Here is a 16,799-nt window from a genome sequence, read left to right as displayed (position 1 = left end):
GTCCCCTTTGCAGAAAAGCATCCCCAAAGAATGATGTTTCCACCTCCATGCTTCACGGTTGGGATGGTGTTCTTGGGGTTGTACTCATCCTTCTTCTTCCTCCAAACATGGCGAGTGGAGTTTAGACCAAAAAGCTCTTTTTTTGTCTCATCAGACCACATGACCTTCTCCCATTCCTCCTCTGGATCATCCAGATGGTCATTGGCAAACTTCAGACGGGCCTGGACATGCGCTGGCTTGAGCAGGGGGACCTTGCGTGCGCTGCAGGATTTTAATCCATGACGGCGTAGTGTGTTACTAATGGTTTCTTTGAGACTGTGGTCCCAGCTCTCTTCAGGTCATTGACCAGGTCCTGCCGTGTAGTTCTGGGCTGATCCCTCACCTTCCTCATGATCATTGATGCCCCACGAGGTGAGATCTTGCATGGAGCCCCAGACCGAGGGTGATTGACCGTCATCTTGAACTTCTTCCATTTTCTAATAATTGTGCCAACAGTTGTTGCCTTCTCACCAAGCTGCTTGCCTATTGTCCTGTAGCCCATCCCAGCCTTGTGCAGGTCTACAATTTTATCCCTGATGTCCTTACACAGCTCTCTGGTCTTGGCCATTGTGGAGAGGTTGGAGTCTGTTTGATTGAGTGTGTGGACAGGTGTCTTTTATACAGGTAACAAGTTCAAACAGGTGCAGTTAATACAGGTAATGAGTGGAGAACAGGAGGGCATCTTACAGAAAAACTAACAGGTCTGTGAGAGCCGGAATTCTTACTGGTTGGTAGGTGATCAAATACTTATGTCATGCAATAAAATGCAAATTAATTACTTAAAAATCATAAAATGTGATTTTCTGGATTTTTGTTTTAGATTCCGTCTCTTACAGTTGATGTGTACCTATGATAAAAATGACAGACCTCGACATGCTTTGTAAGTAGGAAAACCTGCAAAATCGGCAGTGTATCAAATACTTATTCTCCCCACTGTACATAGACACACTGGCTTTACTCAAAGCCAGTAGCATGTCGTTAGTAAAGATTTAAAAAAGGTAAGGGGCCTAGACAGCTGTCTTGGGGAATTCCTGATTCTACCTGGATTATGTTGGAGAGGCTTCCATTAAAGAACACCCTCTGTGTTCTGTTAGACAGGTAGACAGGTAACTCTTTATCCATAATATAGCAGGGGGTGTAAAGCCATAACACATACGTTTTTCCAGCAGCAGACTATGATCGATAATGTCAAACGGCGCACTGAAGTCTAACAAAACAGCCCCCACAATCTTTTTATCATCAATTTCTCTCAGCCAATCATCAGTCATTTGAGTAAGTGCAATGCTTGTTGAATGTCCTTCCCTATAAGCGTGCTGAAAGTCTGTTGTCATTTTGTTTACTGTAAAATAGCATTGTATCTGGTCAAACACAATTTCTTCCACAACTTTACTAAGGGTTGGTAACAGGCTGATTGGTTGGCTATTTGAGCCAGTAAAGGGGGCTTTACTATTCTTAGGTAGCGGAATGACTTTTGCTTCCCTCCAGGCCTGAGGGCACACACTTTCTAGTAGGCTTTCTAATTGAAGCTATGGCAAATAGGAGTGGCAATATCGTCCGCTATTATCCTCAGTAATTTTCCATCCAAGTTGTCAGACCCCGGTGGCTTGTCATTGTTGATAGACAACAACAACAATTTGACCTCTTCCAAAATTGCAATTTTAATCTTTCATCATTTGGTCAGATATACTTGGATGTGTAGTGTCAGCGTTTGTTGCTGGCATTACGAGTTGGAGAGGTGTTCAAGTGAAATGTTCCCAGTCGTATGTGGTAAATACCACCTTCCCACTTGGTTATGAAGTCCCATATTGTTTTTAATGGGCATCAAGCTTATATAATCAAATTCATGAAAATGGGGTCATTTAAAGATATATGTAAAATGATATTTGTGGATGAATTAACCTTTACCCAATGCCTTTTATGAAGGTTTTTCATTACAAAAAAAAACCCACAATCGAAAACTTTCATGAAAGGCATCAGGGTGAATTAAATTAATCAGAAAATATGAATATAGGAATTTGATGATTTAAGCTTGAAGCCCATTTAAAAACAGTACAGAACTTCAACCAGGAAGTAGGCAGGACTTTCATAGCGTATTGGTAAATGTTGATGCATAGCTACCTGCGCCACAACATCCCATCCACTGTACAACTACACTGGCAGATTATGAAATATTTTGAGAGTAATTTATTTGATGTCATGCTTATGAAACACACATAGTTGCTCTTCACATCAGATGAAAACATTTTTAATGGGATATTGAATTGGCTACAATCGCACAATACATTATTATGACCAATGAAGATATATCCATTGTAGGTTACACTATACATTTATTGCTCTGATAAATGTACTAGCTATCATAGTTATTATACAGTACAATGTTGTGGAATTCTTTACATATGTGATCTAAGGTAGCAAAAAAAAAGTGAACATTATCCAGCCAGGGCAAAAGAGGGGAAGTATTGGGAGTCATAGTGCTTGCAGTTTTCCCTTAATACCAAAGTAGCTTTGTATGTCAGAAAAGTGTTAATAAGCTGTTATTGCAGTAACGGAAGATGTTTATCAATCAGATTTGAAACCTGTCCAGTCCCAGGTTAGTTTTCCTCTTGCCTGGACAGTTGCTTGCTGCTGGTGAGGCTCGTGGAGGTGGTGGCACATGAGGGGGAGGTAGAACCACCACTACCCCCAGCGAGCCCTTCAGTCTGGGGGAAGTCTGACTGGAGCTGGGGGGGTGGTGGTGGTGCTCATGGGGGTGCAGGTGTGTGTGCATGTGTTTATGGTCCTCATCTTCACTCTGATGCCCACTGTGCCCACTGTCTCCTCTGGCATGGGCCTCCTCCTCTGCCTTGGCAGCCTGAGAGATGGACATAATAATGATAACTTTATTTGTAAAATGCTTATGAAATGGTACAATCTTTATGCCCACTCCCAGATCAACCCCTTTCCCCCCAGGCCTAGACCTAGTCTTGGTCTTGAATATAGACCACAATTTAGTCAGATCTGGATTGGAAAAAAGCCTGCATTGCGGAGGTCTCCTCTGCTCAGTTACTGATGTTTCTATGACTGCTATGCTGGCCTCTCAGTTACTGAGGTTTCTATGACTGCTATGCTGGCCTCTCAGTTACTGATGTTTCTATGACTGCTATGCTGGCCTCTCAGTTACTGAGGTTTCTATGACTGCTATGCTGGCCTCTCAGTTACTGATGTTTCTATGACTGCTATGCTGGCCTCTCAGTTACTGATGTTTCTATGACTGCTATGCTGGCCTCTCAGTTACTGATGTTTCTATGACTGCTATGCTGGCCTCTCAGTTACTGATGTTTCTATGACTGCTATGCTGGCCTCTCAGTTACTGATGTTTCTATGACTGCTATGCTGGCCTCTCAGTTACTGATGTTTCTATGACTGCTATGCTGGCCTCTCAGTTACTGATGTTTCTATGACTGCTATGCTGGCCTCTCAGTTACTGAGGTTTCTATGACTGCTATGCTGGCCTCTCAGTTACTGATGTTTCTATGACTGCTATGCTGGCCTCTCAGTTACTGATGTTTCTATGACTGCTATGCTGGCCTCTCAGTTACTGAGGTTTCTATGACTGCTATGCTGGCCTCTCAGTTACTGAGGTTTCTATGACTGCTATGCTGGCCTCTCAGTTACTGATGTTTCTATGACTGCTATGCTGGCCTCTCAGTTACTGATGTTTCTATGACTGCTATGCTGGCCTCTCAGTTACTGATGTTTCTATGACTGCTATGCTGGCCTCTCAGTTACTGATGTTTCTATGACTGCTATGCTGGCCTCTCAGTTACTGATGTTTCTATGACTGCTATGCTGGCCTCTCAGTTACTGATGTTTCTATGACTGCTATGCTGGCCTCTCAGTTACTGATGTTTCTATGACTGCTATGCTGGCCTCTCAGTTACTGAGGTTTCTATGACTGCTATGCTGGCCTCTCAGTTACTGATGTTTCTATGACTGCTATGCTGGCCTCTCAGTTACTGATGTTTCTATGACTGCTATGCTGGCCTCTCAGTTACTGAGGTTTCTATGACTGCTATGCTGGCCTCTCAGTTACTGATGTTTCTATGACTGCTATGCTGGCCTCTCAGTTACTGATGTTTCTATGACTGCTATGCTGGCCTCTCAGTTACTGATGTTTCTATGACTGCTATGCTGGCCTCTCAGTTACTGATGTTTCTATGACTGCTATGCTGGCCTCTCAGTTACTGATGTTTCTATGACTGCTATGCTGGCCTCTCAGTTACTGATGTTTCTATGACTGCTATGCTGGCCTCTCAGTTACTGATGTTTCTATGACTGCTATGCTGGCCTCTCAGTTACTGATGTTTCTATGACTGCTATGCTGGCCTCTCAGTTACTGAGGTTTCTATGACTGCTATGCTGGCCTCTCAGTTACTGATGTTTCTATGACTGCTATGCTGGCCTCTCAGTTACTGATGTTTCTATGACTGCTATGCTGGCCTCTCAGTTACTGAGGTTTCTATGACTGCTATGCTGGCCTCTCAGTTACTGAGGTTTCTATGACTGCTATGCTGGCCTCTCAGTTACTGAGGTTTCTATGACTGCTATGCTGGCCTCTCAGTTACTGATGTTTCTATGACTGCTATGCTGGCCTCTCAGTTACTGATGTTTCTATGACTGCTATGCTGGCCTCTCAGTTACTGAGGTTTCTATGACTGCTATGCTGGCCTCTCAGTTACTGAGGTTTCTATGACTGCTATGCTGGCCTCTCAGTTACTGATGTTTCTATGACTGCTATGCTGGCCTCTCAGTTACTGAGGTTTCTATGACTGCTATGCTGGCCTCTCAGTTACTGAGGTTTCTATGACTGCTATGCTGGCCTCTCAGTTACTGATGTTTCTATGACTGCTATGCTGGCCTCTCAGTTACTGATGTTTCTATGACTGCTATGCTGGCCTCTCAGTTACTGAGGTTTCTATGACTGCTATGCTGGCCTCTCAGTTACTGAGGTTTCTATGACTGCTATGCTGGCCTCTCAGTTACTGAGGTTTCATCGTTGCATGGTAGTGATGGCACTGTTGTGGAAGATTCCTACCTCTGGTTCAAAGATTTCACACTTGACCTCGATGGAGAGTTTGGTCTGAAACGTGCCATCATCCAGAGTGGTGTGAGAGCCTGTGCAAAAGCCCTTGTGCTAGGGGACAGAACACGGAATAGGATTGTTCAAATAGAGTAACACGATATGATGCTAGTGACAACACTGATAACTGATGTGAGGCTACTTTCCTCCACTGTCAGCTTGCCACATACAAATCATAATTTTGACCAGATGATTACTAATTTTTCCCTATTTTAAAACATGTGATAGTGTGTAGATGTGTGTAGATGTAGTGTAGATGTGTGTAGATGTAGTGTAGATGTAGTGTAGATGTAGTGTAGATGTGTGTAGATGTAGTGTAGATGTAGTGTAGATGTAGTGAGGATGTGTGTAGATGTGTGTAGATGTAGTGTAGATGTAGTGTTGATGTGTGTAGATGTAGATGTAGTGTAGATGTAGTGTAGATGTAGTGTTGATGTGTGTAGATGTGTGTAGATGTAGTGTAGATGCGTGGAGATGTAGTGTAGATGTAGTGTAGATGTGTGTAGATGTAGTGTAGATGTGTGTAGATGTAGTGTAGATGTAGTGTAGATGTGTGTAGATGTAGTGTATATGTGTGTAGATGTAGTGCAGATGTAGTGTAGATGTAGTGAGGATGTGTGTAGATGTAGATGTAGTGTAGATGTAGTGTAGATGTAGTGTTGATGTGTGTAGATGTGTGTAGATGTAGTGTAGATGCGTGGAGATGTAGTGTAGATGTAGTGTAGATGTGTGTAGATGTGTGTAGATGTGTGTAGATGTAGTGTAGATGTGTGTAGATGTGTGTAGATGTAGATGTAGTGTAGATGTAGTGTTGATGTAGTGTAGATGTAGATGTGTGGAGATGTAGTGTAGATGTAGTATAGATGTGTGTAGAAGTAGTGTAGATGTAGTGTAGATGTAGTGTAGATGTAGTGTAGATGCATGTAGATGTAGTGGAGATGTAGTGGAGATGTAGTGGAGATGTAGTGTAGATGTAGTATAGATGTAGTGTAGATGTAGTGTAGATGTGTGGAGATGTAGTGTAGATGTAGTGTAGATGTGTTTAGATGTAGATGTAGTGCAGATGTAGTGTAGATGTAGTGTTGATGTGTGTAGATGTGTGTAGATGTAGTGTAGATGTAGTGTTGATGTGTGTAGATGTGTGTAGATGTGTGGAGATGTAGTGTAGATGTGTGTAGATGTGTGTAGATGTAGTGTAGATGTAGTGTTGATGTAGTGTAGATGTAGTGTAGATGTAGTGGAAATGTAGTGTAGATGTAGTGTAGATGTATATAGATGTAGTATAGATGTAGTGTAGATGTGTGTAGATGTAGTGTAGATGTGTGTAGATGTAGTGTAGATGTGTGGAGATGTAGTGTAGATATAGTGTAGATGTAGTGTAGATGCGTGTAGATGTAGTGTAGATGTATATAGATGTAGTGTAGATGTGTGTAGATGTAGTCTCCTGAGTGGCGCAGTGGTCTAAGGCACTGCATTGCAGTGCTAGCTGTGCCACTAGAGATCCTGGTTCGAATCCAGGCTCTGTCGCAGCCGGCCGCGACCGGGAGACTCATGGGCAGCGCACAATTGGGCTAGCGTTGTCCAGGGTAGGGGAGGGAATGGCCGGCAGTGATGTAGCTCAGTTGATAGAGCATGGCGTTTGCAACGCCAGGGTTGTGGGTTCGATTCCCACGGGGGACCAGTATGATAAAAAAAAAAAAAATGTATTCACTAACTGTAAGTCGCTCTGGATAAGAGCGTCTGCTAAATGACTAAAATGTAAATGTAAAATGTAGTGTAGATGTAGAGTAGATGTGTGTAGATGTGTGTAGATGTAGTGTAGATGTAGTGTAGATGTAGTGTAGATGTGTGTAGATGTAGTGTAGATGTAGTGTAGATGTAGTGTAGATGTAGTGTAGATGTAGTGTAGATGTAGTGTAGATGTAGTGTAGATGTAGTGTAGATGTAGTGTGGAGATGTAGTGTAGATGTAGATGTAGTGTAGATGTGTGTAGATGTAGTGTAGATGTGTGTAGATGTGTGTAGATGTGTGTAGATGTGTGTAGATGTAGATGTTGATGTAGTGTAGATGTAGATGTGTGTAGATGTAGTGTAGATGTAGTGTAGATGTAGTGTAGATGTGTGGAGATGTAGTGTAGATGTAGTGTAGATGTGTTTAGATGTAGATGTAGTGCAGATGTAGTGTTGATGTGTGTAGATGTGTGTAGATGTAGTGGATATGTAGTGGAGATGTAGTGTAGATGTAGTGTAGATGTAGTGTAGATGTAGTGTAGATGTGTGGAGATGTAGTGTAGATGTGTTTAGATGTAGATGTAGTGCAGATGTAGTGCAGATGTAGTGCAGATGTAGTGTTGATGTGTGTAGATGTAGTGTTGATGTGTGTAGATGTGTGTAGATGTGTGTAGATGTGTGTAGATGTAGTGTAGATGTGTGTAGATGTGTGGAGATGTGTGTAGATGTGTGTAGATGTAGTGTAGATGTAGTGTAGATGTGTGTAGATGTAGTCTCCTGAGTGGCGCAGTGGTCTAAGGCACTGCATTGCAGTGCTAGCTGTGCCACTAGAGATCCTGGTTCGATCTAGGCTCTGTCGCAGCCGGCCGCGACCGGGAGACTCATGGGCAGCGCACAATTGGCCTAGCGTTGTCCAGGGTAGGGGAGGGAATGGCCGGCAGTGATGTAGCTCAGTTGATAGAGCATGGCTTTTGCAACGCCAGGGTTGTGGGTTCGATTCCCACGGGGGACCAGTATGATTTTAAAAAAAAATATGTATTCACTAACTGTAAGTCGCTCTGGATAAGAGCGTCTGCTAAATGACTAAAATGTAAATGTAAAATGTAGTGTAGATGTAGTGTAGATGTGTGTAGATGTAGATGTAGAGTAGATGTGTGGAGATGTAGTGTAGATGTAGATGTAGTGTAGATGTGTGTATATGTGTGTAGATGTAGTGTAGATGTGTATATGTGTGTAGATGTAGTGTAGATGTGTATAGATGTAGTGTAGATGTAGATGTAGTGTGGAGATGTAGTGTAGATGTAGATGTAGTGTAGATGTGTGTAGATGTAGTGTAGATGTAGTGTAGATGTGTGTAGATGTAGTGTAGATGTGTGTAGATGTAGTGTAAATGTGTGTAGATGTGTGTAGATGTAGTGTAGATGTAGTGTAGATGTTGTGTAGATGTAGTGTAGATGTGTGTAGATGTAGTGTAGATGTGTGTAGATGTGTGTAGATGTAGTGTAGATGTGTTTAGATGTAGTGTAGATGTGTTTAGAGGTGTGTAGATGTAGATATAGTGTAGATGTGTGTAGATGTAGTGTAGATGTAGTGTATATTTAATGTAGATGTGTGTAGATGTAGTGTAGATGTGTGTAGATGTAGTGTAGATGTAGTGTAGATGTAGATGTAGTGTAGATGTAGTGTAGATGTGTGTAGATGTAGTGTAGATGTGTGTAGATGTGTGTAGATGTAGTGTAGATGTAGTGTAGATGTGTGTAGATGTAGTGTAGATGTATATAGATGTAGTGTAGATGTGTGTAGATGTAGTCTCCTGAGTGGCGCAGTGGTCTAAGGCACTGCATTGCAGTGCTAGCTGTGCCACTAGAGATCCTGGTTCGAATCCAGGCTCTGTCGCAGCCGGCCGCGACCGGGAGACTCATGGGCAGCGCACAATTGGCCTAGCGTTGTCCAGGGTAGGGGAGGGAATGGCCGGCAGGGATGTAGCTCAGTTGATAGAGCATGGCGTTTGCAACGCCAGAGTTGTGGGTTCGATTCCCACGGGGGACCAGTATGATTTTTTTTTTAAATATGTATTCACTAACTGTAAGTCGCTCTGGATAAGAGCGTCTGCTAAATGACTAAAATGTAAATGTAAAATGTAGTGTAGATGTAGTGTAGATGTGTGTAGATGTAGATGTAGAGTAGATGTGTGGAGATGTAGTGTAGATGTAGATGTAGTGTAGATGTGTGTATATGTGTGTAGATGTAGTGTAGATGTGTAGATGTAGTGTAGATGTGTATATGTGTGTAGATGTGTATAGATGTAGTGTAGATGTAGATGTAGTGTGGAGATGTAGTGTAGATGTAGATGTGTGTAGATGTAGTGTAGATGTAGTGTAGATGTGTGTAGATGTAGTGTAGATGTGTGTAGATGTAGTGTAGATGTGTGTAGATGTGTGTAGATGTAGTGTAGATGTGTTTAGATGTAGTGTAGATGTGTGTAGAGGTGTGTAGATGTAGATATAGTGTAGATGTGTGTAGATGTAGTGTAGATGTAGTGTATATTTAATGTAGATGTGTGTAGATGTAGTGTAGATGTGTGTATATGTAGTGTAGATGTAGTGTAGATGTGTGTAGATGTAGATGTAGTGTAGATGTAGTGTAGATGTGTGTAGATGTAGTGTTGATGTGTGTAGATGTAGTGTAGATGTGTGTAGATGTAGTGTAGATGTAGTGTGGATGTGTGGAGATGTAGTGTAGATGTAGTGTAGATGTAGTGTAGATGCGTGTAGATGTAGTGTAGATGTATATAGATGTAGTGTAGATGTGTGTATATGTAGTCTCCTGAGTGGCGCAGTGGTCTAAGGCACTGCATTGCAGTGCTAGCTGTGCCACTAGAGATCCTGGTTCGAATCCAGGCTCTGTCGCAGCCGGCCGCGACCGGGAGACTCATGGGCAGCGCACAATTGGCCTAGCGTTGTCCAGGGTAGGGGAGGGAATGGCCGGCAGGGATGTAGCTCAGTTGATAGAGCATGGCGTTTGCAACGCCAGAGTTGTGGGTTCGATTCCCACGGGGGACCAGTATGATTTTTAAAAAAAATATGTATTCACTAACTGTAAGTCGCTCTGGATAAGAGCGTCTGCTAAATGACTAAAATGTAAATGTAAAATGTAGTGTAGATGTAGTGTAGATGTGTGTAGATGTAGATGTAGAGTAGATGTGTGGAGATGTAGTGTAGATGTAGATGTAGTGTAGATGTGTGTATATGTGTGTAGATGTAGTGTAGATGTGTAGATGTAGTGTAGATGTGTATATGTGTGTAGATGTGTATAGATGTAGTGTAGATGTAGATGTAGTGTGGAGATGTAGTGTAGATGTAGATGTAGTGTAGATGTGTGTAGATGTAGTGTAGATGTAGTGTAGATGTAGTGTAGATGTAGTGTAGATGTGTGTAGATGTAGTGTAGATGTGTGTAGATGTAGTGTAGATGTGTGTAGATGTGTGTAGATGTAGTGTAGATGTGTTTAGATGTAGTTTAGATGTGTGTAGAGGTGTGTAGATGTAGATATAGTGTAGATGTGTGTAGATGTAGTGTAGATGTAGTGTATATTTAATGTAGATGTGTGTAGATGTAGTGTAGATGTGTGTAGATGTAGTGTAGATGTGTGTAGATGTAGTGTAGATGTGTGTAGATGTGTGTAGATGTAGTGTAGATGTGTGTAGATGTAGTGTAGATGTGTGTAGATGTAGTGTAGATTTAATGTAGATGTGTGTAGATGTAGTGTAGATGTGTGTAGATGTAGTGTAGATGTAGTGTAGATGTGTATATATGTAGACCTGAGTGGCGCAGTGGTCTAAGGCACTGCATCGCAGTGCTAACTGTGCCACTAGAGATCCTGGTTCGAATCCAGGCTCTGTCGCAGCCGGCCGCGACCGGGAGACTCATGGGCGGCACACAATTGGCCCAGCGTCGTCCAGGGTAGGGGAGGGAATGGCCGGCAGGGATGTAGCTCAGTTGATAGAGCATGGCGTTTGCAACGCCAGGGTTGTGGGTTCGATTCCCACGGGGGCCAGTATAAAAAAATATATAAATATGTATTCACTAACTGTAAGTCGCTCTGGATAAGAGCGTCTGCTAAATGACTAAAGTGTAGATGTAGTGTAGATGTAGTGTGGTACTGTACTCACTGCAAATTCACAGTCCATCATTTTACACTGGGTCAGATCGACGTCAGGAGTGTCCTTAGCACATACCGTCTCTCTGATGGTGAACTTCACAAAGTAGGCCGGACTCACCACCCACTGTGAAGACGAAGCAATATGCTTTGAACTTGAAATATACAGAACAAAAATATAAACGCAACATATAAAGTCTTGGTCCCATGTTTCATAAGCTGAAATAAAAGATCCCAGAAATGTTCCATACGCACAAAAAGCTTATTTCTCTCAAATGTTGTGCACAAATTTATTTAAATCCCTGTTAGTGAGCATTTCTCTTTTGCCAAGATAATCCATCTACCTGACAGGTGTGGCATATCAAGAAGCTGATTAAACAGCATGATCATTACACAGGTGCACCTTGTGCTGGGGACAATAAAAGGCCACTCTAAAATGTGCAGTTTTGTCACAGAACACAATGCCACAGATGTCTCAAATTTTGAGGGAGCGTGCAATTGGCATGTTGACTGCAGGAATGTCCATCAGAGCTGTTGCCAGAGAATTGAATGCTCATTTCTCTACCATAAGCCGCCTCCAATGGCGTTTTAGAGAATTTGGCAGTACGTCCAACCGGCCTCACAACCACAGACCACATGTAACCACACCAGCCCAGGATCTCAACATCCGGCTTCTTCACCTGCGGGATCGTCTGAGACCAGCCACCCGGAAAGCTAATTTTTGCACAAACTGTCAGAAACCATCTCAGGGAAGCTCATCTACGTGCTCATCGTCCTCACCAAGGTCTTGACCATACTGCAGTTCGGCATCGTAACCGACTTCAGTGGCCACAGGCACGCTGGAGAAGTGTGCTCTTCATCGAGGAATCCCGGTTTCAACTATCCCGGGCAGATGGCGTCATGTGGGCGAGCGGTTTGTTAATGTCAACATTGTGAAAAGAGTGCCCCATGGTGGCAGTGAGGTTATGGTATGGGCAGGCATAAGCTACGGACAACGAACACAATTGCATTTTATCGATGGCAATTTGAATGCCATCGAGGCCCATTGTCGTGCAATTCATCCGCCACCATCACCGCATGTTTCAGCATGATAATGCACGGCCTCATGTCGCAAGGATCTGTACACAATTCCTGGAAGTTCCATGACCTGCAAAGTCACCAGACATGTCACCAATTGAGCATGTTTGGGATGCTCTGGATCGACGTGTACGACAGCGTGTTTTAGTTCCCGCCAATATCCAGCAACTTCGCACAGCCATTGAAGAGGAGTGGGACAACATTCCACAGGCCACAATCAACAGCCTGATCAACTCTATGCGAAGGAGATGTGTCGCGCTTCTTGAGGCAAATGGTGGTCACACCAGATACTGACTGGTTTTCTGATCCACACCCCTACCTTTTTTTAAGGTGTTTGTGACCATCAGATGCATATCTGTATTCCCAGTCATGTGAAATCCATAGATTAGGGCCTAAAATATTTATTTCAATTGACTAACTTCCAAATATGAACTGTAAATGAGTAAAATCGTAGAAATTGTTGCATGTTGCGTTTATATTTTTGTGCAGTGTAGTTTACACAACATCACGATTTTAATTATGAGCGAGAGTCACATATATTCCTTTCAAATGCTCTTCAGATTTTTGGTTTCACCGTCTCATGTTGGTGGATTGTCTTCTACTCCTCTCCAATAGCAAAGTGCTATTTTTATTTAAATAGCAAAACATTTCATATCTGACGTAGGCCTACAACATAGAACGATCTCACAGACCTGCATGCTAGCTCCTGTTACGTTGAGGAGGGTGAAGTAGTTTGGCAGGCGATTCATTCTGTTGTATTTCTGGAGGATCAGATTGGCCGTCTCCGCTATGATGGGGTCATCCAGGTGCTCTGCTGTTGGACAGTCTGGACACGTGTCGACAATGACAGTGGCAGGCACTGGACACAAGGTCAAAGGTCAGGGGTCAGGGGTTACAGTTCACTACAGGTTAGTCAACTCAAAGCAACAATGCACCAGTAAGTCATTGAACTGAAAGGGTTTTGTGGTTACAGTAGCTACTGTATATTGTTCCTGACCTCATGACCTGACCAGGAAAAACGGAGCCCTAGTGAGCCCATCTAAACAGACTCTACCTTGTTGGATGGTACATTTATAGCTGCGGAGTTCCACACCCTTCCCAACAGAGATAGACGCCATACACTGCCCATACACCTGTGGAGTGGTAAGAGAGTTTCATTCACATATCCCACTCTCCACTAGGCTGATCCCAGATCTGTTTTTGCCTACTCCATTGTCATTGTCAAGTTTGGCATGACAATTCTATGAGGAGTTGGCAAGAGAGGAGAAACAGACTGGCATTCAGTCTAACTCCCCACACCCTATAAGCCTAACTCCCCACACCCTATAAGCCTAACTCCCCACACCCTATAAGCCTAACTCCCCACACCCTATAAGCCTAACTCCCCACACCCTATAAGCCTAACTCCCCACACCCTATAAGCCTAACTCCCCACACCCTATAAGCCTAACTCCCCACACCCTATAAGCCTAACTCCCCACACCCTATAAGTCTAACTCCCCACACCCTATAAGCCTAACTCCCCACACCCTATAAGCCTAACTCCCCACACCCTATAAGCCTAACTCCCCACACCCTATAAGTCTAACACCCCACACCATATAAGCCTAACTCCCCACACCCTATAAGCCTAACTCCCCACACCCTATAAGCCTAACTCCCCACACCCTATAAGCCTAACTCCCCACACCCTATAAGCCTAACTCCCCACACCCTATAAGCCTAACTCCCCACACCCTATAAGCCTAACTCCCCACACCCTATAAGCCTAACTCCCCACACCCTATAAGCCTAACTCCCCACACCCTATAAGCCTAACTCCCCACACCCTATAAGCCTAACTCCCCACACCCTATAAGTCTAACTCCCCACACCCTATAAGTCTAACTCCCCACACCCTATAAGTCTAACTCCCCACACCCTATAAGCCTAACTCCCCACACCCTATAAGCCTAACTCCCCACACCATATAAACCTAACTCCCCACACCCTATAAGCCTAACTCCCCACACCCTATAAGCCTAACTCCCCACACCATATAAACCTAACTCCCCACACCCTATAAGCCTAACTCCCCACACCCTATAAGCCTAACTCCCCACACCCTATAAGCCTAACTCCCCACACCCTATAAGCCTAACTCCCCACACCCTATAAGCCTAACTCCCCACACCCTATAAGCCTAACTCCCCACACCCTATAAGCCTAACTCCCCACACCCTATAAGTCTAACTCCCCACACCCTATAAGTCTAACTCCCCACACCCTATAAGTCTAACTCCCCACACCCTATAAGCCTAACTCCCCACACCCTATAAGCCTAACTCCCCACACCATATAAACCTAACTCCCCACACCCTATAAGCCTAACTCCCCACACCCTATAAGCCTAACTCCCCACACCATATAAACCTAACTCCCCACACCATATAAGCCTAACTCCCCACACCCTATAAGCCCATACATCCCTATATGGTATACTGCTTACTGGTACGTCAGCTACATCCTTCACTTCACATTTCTTCCATGGCTTCTTGCTGATCACGTGACACTTTGTCTCCAGCACGTCTATGGTCAGGTTGAACAGCACCCCTGCTCCTTCCTGGGGAGAGAGGTGGAGGTAGGGGAGGCAGTTACTCCACTAAAGGGGTGAAAAGCCAAAAATTCATGCAATAGTAATTTGACAGCTCAAATAATCTCATTTGTCAAATGCTCTCATAATTGACCAATATACATGTATTTACTTTGGGCAGTTAGTAGAGGATTTCTCAACACTTTAGAACTTACCTCTTTTGGACACTAGAGGGAATTTACAGAACAGTATCAATTACTGATAGAGAACCGTGTAGGCTGCCGTGCTTCTTAAAAACAGAAATTATACAACTATAAACAGTACTTTTTACTCACCTCTATCTTTTCTGTAAAGTTTGCGCCCAAAAGACAGGAAAATAAAAAACTCTTGCATTGTTCCATTACACTCAATCAGTGAAGAACACAAATAACTAGAAAAACACCAACAACCTTTTATTAAACAGGAAGAGTAGTACAGTTCAGAACAGTAGCTAGTTGACCAGCCTCACCACTGTCTGCTGGCTGACATCATAGACTCTGTTGAGGCTGAGGATGAATCCTTCGGTGAGGTCAGCATTGATCTTGTCCAGGCCTTCCTCCGCCGCCCTCAGGACCTCTGGGCCCTGGCACCCCACCGCAGGGGTCACCGGGGAGGGGCTGCCCCCATGCCAACACATACACAGGGCTATCAGCCACACACAGAACCACATCCTTTACTGTACACAGCACCCCGTGTTAGCCTGGTCGCTAATGCTAATGAAGAAGCGAGGCTAAAGAACCCTGGGCTGTGTCCTGGGGGTGTACTGTATGCAGACTGAGAGGGGTAGGTGGAGAGGTAGTCAAAGGCCCCTACTGGTAGTCAGCTAGTCAACTTTACCCTCTTCCCCAGAGGACATGTAAATACAGATTTATCTGCTGTTGACCAATGACTTTTTGTACATTTAAACATTGAGTGAGGGGTGGGCTCGGTGTGGAAATAGACAAATATTTGACCTCACTCAAAGGGGGCGGCGGTAGCCTCGAGCTGCCTGTTGGGAAATCTGCAGGAATACTACCTACCGCCATTGTGACCTTAAGCAAAGGAACCTAAGTGCTCCACAGTCCCATGCTCTGCCACAGCACCATGCTCAGTCACAGCACCATGCTCAGCCACAGCCCCTGCTCAGCCACAGCCCCATGCTCTGCCACAGCCCCTGCTCTGCCACAGCCCCATGCTCTGCCACAGCCCCATGCTCTGCCACAGCCCCATGCTCTGCCACAGCCCCATGCTCTGCCACAGCCCCATGCTCAGCCACAGCCCCTGCTCAGCCACAGCCCCATGCTCTGCCACAGCCCCTGCTCAGCCACAGCCCCATGCTCTGCCACAGCCCAATGCTCAGCCACAGCCCCATGCTCTGCCACAGCCCCTGCTCAGCCAATCAATCAATCAATCAATTTTATTTTATATAGCCCTTCTTACATCAGCTAATATCTCGAAGTGCTGTACAGAAACCCAGCCTAAAACCCCAAACAGCTAGTAATGCAGGTGTAGAAGCACGGTGGCTAGGAAAAACTCCCTAGAAAGGCGAAAACCTAGGAAGAAACCTAGAGAGGAACCAGGCTATGAGGGGTGGCCAGTCCTCTTCTGGCTGTGCCGGGTGGAGATTATAACAGAACCATGCCAAGATGTTCAAAAATGTTCATAAGTGACAAGCATGGTCAAATAATAATCAGGAATAAATCTCAGTTGGCTTTTCATAGCCGATCATTAAGAGTTGAAAACAGCAGGTCTGGGACAGGTAGGGGTTCCATAACCGAAGGCAGAACAGTTGAAACTGGAATAGCAGCAAGGCCAGGCGGACTGGGGACAGCAAGGAGTCACCACGGCCGGTAGTCCCGACGTATGGTCCTAGGGCTCAGGTCTCTCAGTTGGCTTTTCATAGCCGATCATTAAGAGTTGAAAACAGCAGGTCTGGGACAGGTAGGGGTTTCGTAGCCGCAGGCAGAACAGTTGAAACTGGAATAGCAGCAAGGCCAGGCGGACTGGGGACAGCAAGGTGTCATCATGCCCGGTAGTCCTGACGTATGGTCCTAGGGCTCAGGTTCTCAGAGAGAAAGAGAGA

The 16,799-nt window shown here is 44.4% G+C and overlaps 1 protein-coding gene across 1 annotated transcript; it reads right to left on the bottom strand.

Moving 5' to 3' along the window:
* Positions 1 to 2,268: 2,268 nt before the first annotated feature.
* Positions 2,269 to 15,583, bottom strand: LOC311131327 (fetuin-B). The gene is made up of 7 exons (XM_084164237.1): positions 15,207 to 15,583; positions 14,615 to 14,728; positions 13,181 to 13,259; positions 12,819 to 12,985; positions 11,063 to 11,176; positions 5,117 to 5,215; positions 2,269 to 2,893 (listed from the first exon to the last, which is right to left on the bottom strand). The coding sequence occupies exons 1-7, from the start codon at positions 15,405 to 15,407 to the stop codon at positions 2,606 to 2,608; spliced, it is 1,062 nt and encodes a 353-aa protein (XP_084020363.1). The 5' UTR covers positions 15,408 to 15,583; the 3' UTR covers positions 2,269 to 2,605.
* Positions 15,584 to 16,799: the final 1,216 nt, after the last annotated feature.

Source organism: Coregonus lavaretus (genome assembly GCF_964263955.1).
Source record: "Coregonus lavaretus genome assembly, chromosome: 6".
Taxonomy (NCBI): Eukaryota; Metazoa; Chordata; class Actinopteri; order Salmoniformes; family Salmonidae; genus Coregonus; species Coregonus lavaretus.
The sequence above is the reverse complement of the archived record's forward strand: the minus strand, read 5'-3'. Positions and strand labels throughout refer to the sequence as shown.